Source organism: Octodon degus, unplaced genomic scaffold, assembly GCF_000260255.1.
Source record: "Octodon degus isolate 3935 unplaced genomic scaffold, OctDeg1.0 scaffold00079, whole genome shotgun sequence".
Taxonomy (NCBI): Eukaryota; Metazoa; Chordata; class Mammalia; order Rodentia; family Octodontidae; genus Octodon; species Octodon degus.
In genome coordinates this window covers 6,196,348-6,204,740 of record NW_004524655.1, presented here as the reverse complement: position 1 = coordinate 6,204,740, position 8,393 = coordinate 6,196,348, and the positions used below count along the sequence as shown (strand labels likewise).

Below are 8,393 nucleotides of genomic sequence, written 5' to 3'. Positions count from 1 at the left end.
AAAATAAAATAAATATTAACTGTCATAAGTTTTTAAAATTTATTACAATAAAAGACATTGTCATTAATCCTCCCAAAATATCTCTCCTCACTTCAAAAACAACCCCATCATTCTTGCCACTTTTTCTTTGTGACAGGGTCATACTGTGTACTTCAGGCTGGCTTGGAGCTCCCTTTGTAGCCCAGGCTGTTCTAGAACTCACAATGGTCCTCCTGCCTCAGCCTCCTGAGTGTTGGGACCATGCCCGGCTTCTTGCCACTTTTTTTTTTTTTTGGGGGGGGAACAGAACCAGGGATTGAACTCAGGCCCTTGCGCTTACCAGGCAAGCGCTTATTCTACTGAGCCATCTCCCCGGCCCCCTCTTGCCACTTTCTGAAGCAGTTCTGCAAGTCTTCTTTTGTGAATGTCTTTACGAAGTGTGATCAAAAATATGGTGAATGTTGCTGGTACTTGAACCTAAGACCTCACACAAGTGCCCCTCATAAGAGCTACATCCCACACCCTCACCCCAAGTTTTCACAACTTAATACTGTAAGTGCTAGAGTGATACCATGAGGTGGAGTTCAGCTGATAAAGCACCTGTCCAGCATATACCTAAAGGTTGATACACAGCACTATAAAAATAACATCTATGAAACCCATTCCAATAGATTTTTTATTCCAGTACTAGGGATTAAACCCAGTAGCTCCTCACTGAGCTACATTCCCACCCTTTTTGTAACTGGGTCTCATGAAGTCACTAAATTACCCAGGCGCACACCTGTAATCCCAGCATTCAAGAGATGGAGGCAGGAAGATCATTGTGAGTTACAAAGTGAACTCATGGCCAGCCTGAACTGCATAGCAAGACCCTATTTCAAAAACACAAAAGAAATAAATTTAAAAAAATTTGAAAACCATTTACCCAGGCTGGGCTCAAATTAGAAATCTTTCTGCCTCAGCCTCTTGAGTGCTGGGATTACAAACATGTGCCGCCAGACTTGGCCTATTACTGCTATTATTCCTTTTGTTTTCCTTTTTGTATTTTAGGGAAGGGTCTACAGGGTGTTCAGGATCTCACTACTAGACGGGACTCATAGTTATGCTCCTGTTTACAGCTTCCCAAGTGCTGGGATTACAGGCATGTGACACCACGCCTAGTCTCAATTGCTGGCTCAGCATGCCCTGGGGACAGGACCAGCAGGGCAGGCAGGGCAGGCCTGGATATGAACCCCTGCCCCTGCACCTGCTTGCAGGTACTTTAATCCACTGAGCTATTTGGCCAGCCCTGTTATTACTTTGAAATCAGCTCTGAACTAAGAAGCAAGGAGACATAGGTTTGAATCCTATGTCCACCACTTCTTAACATTGGGCAAATCATTTAACCTCTCTGGATCTGTTTTATGCAAACAGGGAAGATGAAGACAGCATGACCAAATTAGATTCTGTCTGCTTTTCTTTTTCTTTTTCTTTTTTTCTTTTTTTTTTTTTTTTTTTTTGCGGTACCGGGGATTGAACTCAAAACTCTGTAGAATCTGTCCGAATATGCGTCCTTAGACTGAAAGATGGTGCACCAGTGCCTTGCACCCCGAGCCTGTAGACACAGTCAGCAAATGGCAGCCAGCAGCAGCTCTAAGTACTTCTGGAGCCTCATCCCTCCGAGTCCCAGCAGCTTTGACCTTGCTGGAGTGTGGCTGTGCCCTCACCCAAGGGAGTTGAGAAGCTATTGTTAGCTGTTCTTTCCACTGCAGGCTGCACATTCCCAGGCTGGGAGAGGTGGTGCTTCACGCACCTGTGCACGGATCTGAACAGGAGGTCGTGGCACAAGGATGCCAGGGCCTGGGGACATCCATGCTTCTGCTGCGCTTAGTGCATCCCTTGGGGGAGCACTGTAGTAGCAGCTCTCCCCTCCCCCACCAGGTCCTCTAGCTGAGCCCCAGTAGGTGACAGTTTGTCCAGACGGTCCCTGCAGATCCTTTCAGCAGTCCCCGTCCTGAGGTGCTCTTGTGTTGTCTCAGTACCAGACCCAACTGGCACTTTGGTCCCACTGCTCTGTGACCCTGGGGCGCTCATTTCTCCTCCCTCAGCTTCCATCACCCCTCTGCCAGATGGGCTGTGTGGCTGGACCGACCTCCAGGGTTTGTGCCTGATTCTCAGCCCACAACCTGGGACAGAGCTAGCACTCAGCAGATGGCAGTTACAACCCTGGGCCGTAGAGGGTTGTGTCGTACCCACTACCCTCTCCTGGGACCTTGGGCCACCTCAAGTAGCACTTAGCATCCTGCTGGCCCAAAGCAGGAGCAGTGCCTGCTTTTCTGACTTGTTCACATACCGGACAACCCACACGAGAGGGACTTGGCACCAGGTATGGCAGCGCACACCTGCTTTTGCAGCCCTCTAGCAGCCTGAGGCAGGAGGATTGGAAGTGTGAGCCCAGCAACTTAACAAGTTAGCAAAAGACCCTGCCTCAAAAGAAAAAAAAAAAAAAAAAAAAAAGAATGGGATGTTGTAGTTTAGTGCAAAAGCCCTGGGTTCAATCCCCCGTACTACAAAACTGAAGAAGAAGAAAAAAAAAGAATGGCATTGTCATTTTGCTGTCCATGTGTTCTGGGGTCCTGGGCTATCCGAATGTCCCATCTGTCCCCCAGATCAAGAGGCTGTGACCACACCCACCTGTCCACACCCACCTGTTAGGATGAAAACACCCTGCTGCTGCACCCGTGTGGCAGCCACGTGTGGCCTGAGCCCAGGAAACACAGCTAGTGTGGCCAAGAAGCTAATTTTTTTTTTTTAAAGCTAAATGGTTGATGCTACTTAGTTTTTGTTTTGTTTTTTTTTTTAATTTTATGTGTGTGTGTGTGTGTGGCCAGCTCAGCCCACCAGGGGGCAGTGCTGGCTGGCATGTGGTGCTGGGGGATTGAACCGCGGTCCCTGATGCTTTGTTAAGCTTGTTCTAAATAGGTGCTTTAGACCACTGAGCCATCTCACCAGCCCCCATGCTACTTAGTTTTAATGGGTATAAGTGGTGTGTGGCTAAAGCCTACCTTAATGGACAGCACAGGCCTAGAAATCTCAGGCAAGTTCAAAGAGATGTCATGAAAACACACCTAGGTAAAGTGGAGGCAACATCAGACTCAAGCAAATAAACTACCTCCATCTTTTCTCTGGGCCCCAGTCCCCCCACCTTTTTTTTTCCTTTGGTAGTACTGAGGATCAAATCCAGGGCCTTCTCACTCAGCTATATCCCTTTCTAATTTAGACAGGGTCTCACAAACTTGCCCAGGCTAGGCTTGGATTCGTACTCCTCCTCTCAGCCTCGGAGGGGTGGGGTCACGTGTGCACCACTAGGCCCAGTTCTGAGACTCTTCTCTTTTTCTTTTTCTTTTTTTCCTTTTTTTTTTTTTTTTTTTTTGGCGGAACCGGGGATTGAACTCAGGTCCTTGCACTTGCCAGGGAAGCGCTTACTCTACTGAGCCATCTCCCTGGCCCCATGAGACTCTTTTCTGAGGATTGTGAATTTAGGATGAAACCAGGGAGCCCATCTCACTGGACTTCTTTCTTGATCCAGAGGCAGCTTGGAGGGACAAGTACGAAGAGCTGGTGTGGCGGCACATCCCTGCAATCCTGGCCCTGTGGGAAGCTGAGGCAAGAGGATCCCACCTGGACAACATAGAGGCAACCAGCTTCAGAATAAAAAGAGCTGAGGATGCAGCTCAGTATGAAAGCCCTGGGTTCAATCCCCAGGATGAAAACAAGACAAGCCAGGTATGGTGGCTCAAGCTTGTAATCCCGGCACTCGGGAGGCTGAGACAGGAGGATCACTCCAAGTTCGAGGCCAGGCTGGGCTACATAGTGAGTTCATTTCCAGCCTGAACTGCCTAGTGAAACGCTGTCTCAAAAAAAAAATCTTAAAAAGACCATAAAAGAAAACCAAACAGAATCCTTGCATGCACGGAAGCTGTAAGGTTAGACTTGGACCCATTGCTTCTGGGCTAATCACTACTCTGGGGCAGATGGGAAGCGTTCAGTGAGAAGGGGTGGATGTAAGCTCCACCCCAGAGAGGTTGGTTGCGTCTGTACCCCATGCTGAGACCCTGAGTCTCAGGGAATTAGCTAGGTGCATCCCAGCCAAAGACATGATGAAGTAAAACTTGGCCATTTAGGGGTTGGGGAGATAGCTCAGTAGGAGTGCTTGCCTGGCAAGCGCAAGGGCCTGAGTTCAATCCCCAGTTCCAGAAAAAAAAAAAAAAAAAACTTGGCCATTCCTCCCTCAAGCCTGAGACCGTAGTCTAATGATGAGGGAAACATCAGATTCCAATAAGGTCCCTTCTACAGTGCCCCTGACCAGGACCACTCAGAACCAGCAAGCTCAGCAAGAAGGGCAATCTGACAAACCACCTCAGCCCGAGGAGAGCGGGGAGCTCTGGGGACTGCAGGCAGCCGGGTGCTGGGGTGCTGGATGCGGATGGAGCGGAGTGGGGAAATCTGGAGTAGGCGGCACATCAGCAGATGGGTGGGTGCTAACACTGCAAGTGTCCCTCTTGGGGAGCTGGAAACATTCTGGAGTAGCTGGCGGGGTGATTACACAACACCAAGAATGTACCCAGGGCCACTGAGCTGCTCACTTAGCGTGGTTAATGTTAAACTGGGCCTTGTGGCACGCATCTGGAACCCTGGGAGGCTGAGGCAGGAGGACCACAAGTTTGAGCCCATCCTGGGCAACTTACCAAGTCCCTGCCTCAAAATCTATAAATAAAACTGAGGAGGCATCCCAGTAAAGTTGCTGGGTTCAATCCCCGGTAGCTCAAAAAAGTGATAATTTTTATATTATGTATGAGTATCACCAAAAATGTTATGTGGACATTTGCTATGACAGTTCTAAAACTTTTTTTTTTTTTTTCATTACTGGGGATTGAATCCAGGGCCTTCACACCAAGTTACATCCCCAGTCCTTTTTTGTGTGTTTTGCGACAAGGTCTCATGTGTACTCCAGGCTGGCCTGGAACTTGTGCTGATTCTCCTGCCTCAGCCTTCCAAGTGCTGGGATTATAGGCATTCCCCACCATGCCCAGCTTCTTTTAATTTTTATTTTGAGACAGGGTCTTGTTAAATTCTCTTTCTTGTCTTTTTCTCTATTTATTGGATACTGGGTCTCACTATACAGCTCAGACTCATAGTGATCCTCCTGTCTCAGCCCCCTCAGTGCAGGGATTACAGATACAAGCCACCATGCTTGGTTTTGGTAGCCAGCACAGCATGCAGTACCAGGGATCGAACCCAGGTCCTTGTGCTTTCCAGGTAGGCACTTAGACCACTGGGCTATCTCCCCGGCCCTACATTCTTTTTCAGTGGAGCAGACCCAAGGCTTTGTAACTCCCCATCCCAGGGGTTTCTTGCAAATCCACGCTGGCGAGTGGGGGAGGAAAGTGACACTGATACGGTGGGGAAAAGTAAAAGTGTGTCCCACAGAATCAGTCAGACCTAAACGGAGCCTGGCCATGGCCAGCTGCGTAACCTGGGCCAGTTACTTTACCTCTCCAAACCTGCTTCTTCATCTGCAAAGAGCATGACTGCTGAGACTCCTCAGTGATACCCACAGCAGGGCCCAGCCAGTGACACAGTCAAATGCCAGTGACTGGTGGCAGCAGTCAATTCCTTCCTGGGCCCCCATTTCCCTGTCATCCTGCAAGACTGAGGTCTTCCCACCCCCAACCAATACAAGGCTGGGCTGACCACAGGTGGTGGTGATGGGGGAGGTGGATTAAGATTCCAAGATCTGCAAACTCCAGAAATAATCCCTTTATTTAAAAAGTGCAGAACACAAACCCACGACATAGTTTCCAGGAATCCTCACAGGTAAATCCATCAGACAACAGAATCAAGGCCAACCCACAGTGGGCTGAGAGGAAAGCAAACAGCCTTATCTGGGAGGTGTGGGGCCCCTAACTATAAGAAAGGACGCCGCTCGCTCGGCTCTGCAGCTCGGTCCCTCGCTCAAGATGAAACTCCTTGTGCTGGCTGCTCTGCTCACAGGTAAGCACCTCCGCCCCCTTTGCACGAGCTAAGATTCCCCATCCTCTTGAATGCGGGCCTCACCATAGAGTCCAGGGCAGCCAGCCACAGCCGGATCCTCGATTTGGGACTCCTTGCAGGGTCTGTGAGGACCTGGATGGGCTCCTGCCTCATTCCTATACCCCCAACAGCTGGCACCTTTGCAGGCTCAGGTCTGGACTCAGATGACCCCTTTGAGAAAGGGCTTCCCCACCTACCTACCCAAGCTAAGAAAACCCCCACACTTTCTCCACCACGTGGCTTGGCACAGTGATGTCCTAGAACCTTTTTTTCCCTGCAAGTGTCACCTTGGTTCCTTTATCTCTTTCTGTCCCACCAACACTGAAGTCTGGCTTCTGTGAGCAGACAGAGATGTGGCACCAGGTACTACTTGGGCACAGTGACCCAACACATTGGAATCCACACCATCTCATCTGATAACAAATGTAGATTCAGGGGGCCCAGCCCTAGCTCAGTTCTTTAAGTGGCTGCTTCCACAATGCTGGCAGCCTCAGTTTGCTGTAGTTCGATCCCCACAACACTCCAGCCATGCCAAAGTGCCCTGAAGGCATTCAAGGAGCAAAAAAAAAAAAAAACAAATGTAGATTCAGGGGTCATGCTCTGGGTCAAGACCCGGATGCAAAGATTAACCACTTCTACTCCCACTCCAGGAGTACAGGCACACACACAAGCTGAGGCTCCGGGCAGGCCTGGCTTCTGCAGAGTGCAGCTGGTGATGACAGAGGGAGACAGGACAGCAAGTAGGACCAGGCAGTCGGACCACTTCTGTCTGGACAGGCTCCACCTCCGCTGCCCCTGTGGAGGCTGCTCCACGGGCAAAGCAGCCAGCAAACTGCCCTGCATCGGCCCTGAGAACAATAAAAACAGCATGTGGTCTCCAGTGCCCGGCAGACTACAAAATAGAACAAATCGTGGTCAATGAGACTTGTACGGGGTATACTGGTGTCTGATGAAACAGGCCCCTGGGACTGTTGTACCCACTTCTCTTTAGGGCACCGAGTCTCACAGCATAAGACTCGGGGTATACAGGGTGAAAGTGGGGTGCTGTCCTAAATTTCTGTGTTAAACTTTGTACCTGGTCAGGGCAAACATGTTTTTCAGCAAGGTGCCAGATTTGTTTTTTCATTTAACAAAAATTTGTGGAGCACATTACATGTCAGGCACGTGTGTGCCTCTGTGTGTGTGTGTGTGTGTGTGTGTGTGTGTGTGTGTGTGTGTTACTGGGCATTGAAAGCAGGGCTTTTACTTAATCTGGAGCCCCTTTCTATTTTGAGTCAGGGTGTTACTAAACTGCTCAGGTTGGTCTCAAACTTTCAGTCCTCCTGCCTCAGCTTCCTACAGTGCTGGGGTTACAGGCATGTGCCACCATGTCTAGCTCCAGGGACTGTCTTTAACCCACTTACTGGTTACTTCATTCATTGAGCTGATTACATCGATAGGTAGATGCAAAGAGGTCCAGTATGTGTTAGGCACAACACAGGCCCTGGGAGTAGGAGCCAGGAGGCCTGCCCTTGAGGAGCTCACATCCTGCCAAAAGGCATGGTTTAAATAAACATGCTAGTAGAAGTTCTGTGAAGCAGAGGACACCAAGAGCCCGGATAATGAAGGAGCCACTTAGCTAGGGTCACCAGGAAGGGCCTCTCCAAGGTGACGACATTCAAACCAAGATCTTTCCAGCCTTTTGCAAGGTGAGATAGTGAGTGTGCCAGGCAGGGCAAACAGCAGGTGTGCTGGCCTTGCCGCAGAAAGGCATCGCGCTGCAGGCCAGGAAGTGGGCGGGAAGAGGTAGTGTGAGGTGAGACAGGAGGTGGACCTCAGAGGCCGTCCAGGCGAGAAGGAATTGGGTCCTACTCCAGAGGCAGTGAACACTTCTTGCAAGTTTGAAGAATGACAAAGTTTAACACCAGTTTACGAAAAGAAAACTTTGATCTCAGAATATATATATATTCTGAGAAATAAAATATATATATTTCCCTATATTTTGGGGAAGTAACTACAGGATGTTCAGGGTCGGACTCATAGTGATTCTCCTGTTTACAGCCTCCCAAGAGCTGGGATTACAGGCATGCACCACCACGCCCAGTCTCAATCACTGTCTCAGCATGCCTCGGGAGTGGGGCTGGCATGGCAGGCCAGGAAACGAACCCCGGCCCCTGTGCCTGCTTGCAGATGCTTTAATCTGCTGAGCTATTTGGCTGGCCCTCAGATTATATATTTTAAATTATTAAAACAATTTTTTAAAATCTTATGTGAGTTTTATCTCAATTCAGAGAATCAGGAGCCAGGTGTGTAGAGGCACGTACCTGTGATCTTGGCACTCAGGAGGCTGAAGCAGGAGGATT

At 49.4% G+C, this 8,393-nt stretch overlaps 1 protein-coding gene across 1 annotated transcript in view; it reads left to right on the top strand.

Annotated features, from left to right (window-relative positions):
* The first annotated feature begins 5,929 nt into the window (after positions 1-5,929).
* The window catches only part of Pla2g1b (phospholipase A2 group IB), an 8,374-nt gene continuing 5,910 nt past the window's right edge, over positions 5,930-8,393 (top strand). Inside the window, exon 1 of the mRNA XM_004636251.2 lies at positions 5,930-6,012. Coding sequence (XP_004636308.1) covers positions 5,979-6,012 — 34 coding nt within the window. The 5' untranslated portion in view covers positions 5,930-5,978. The remainder of the gene's footprint in view (positions 6,013-8,393) is intronic.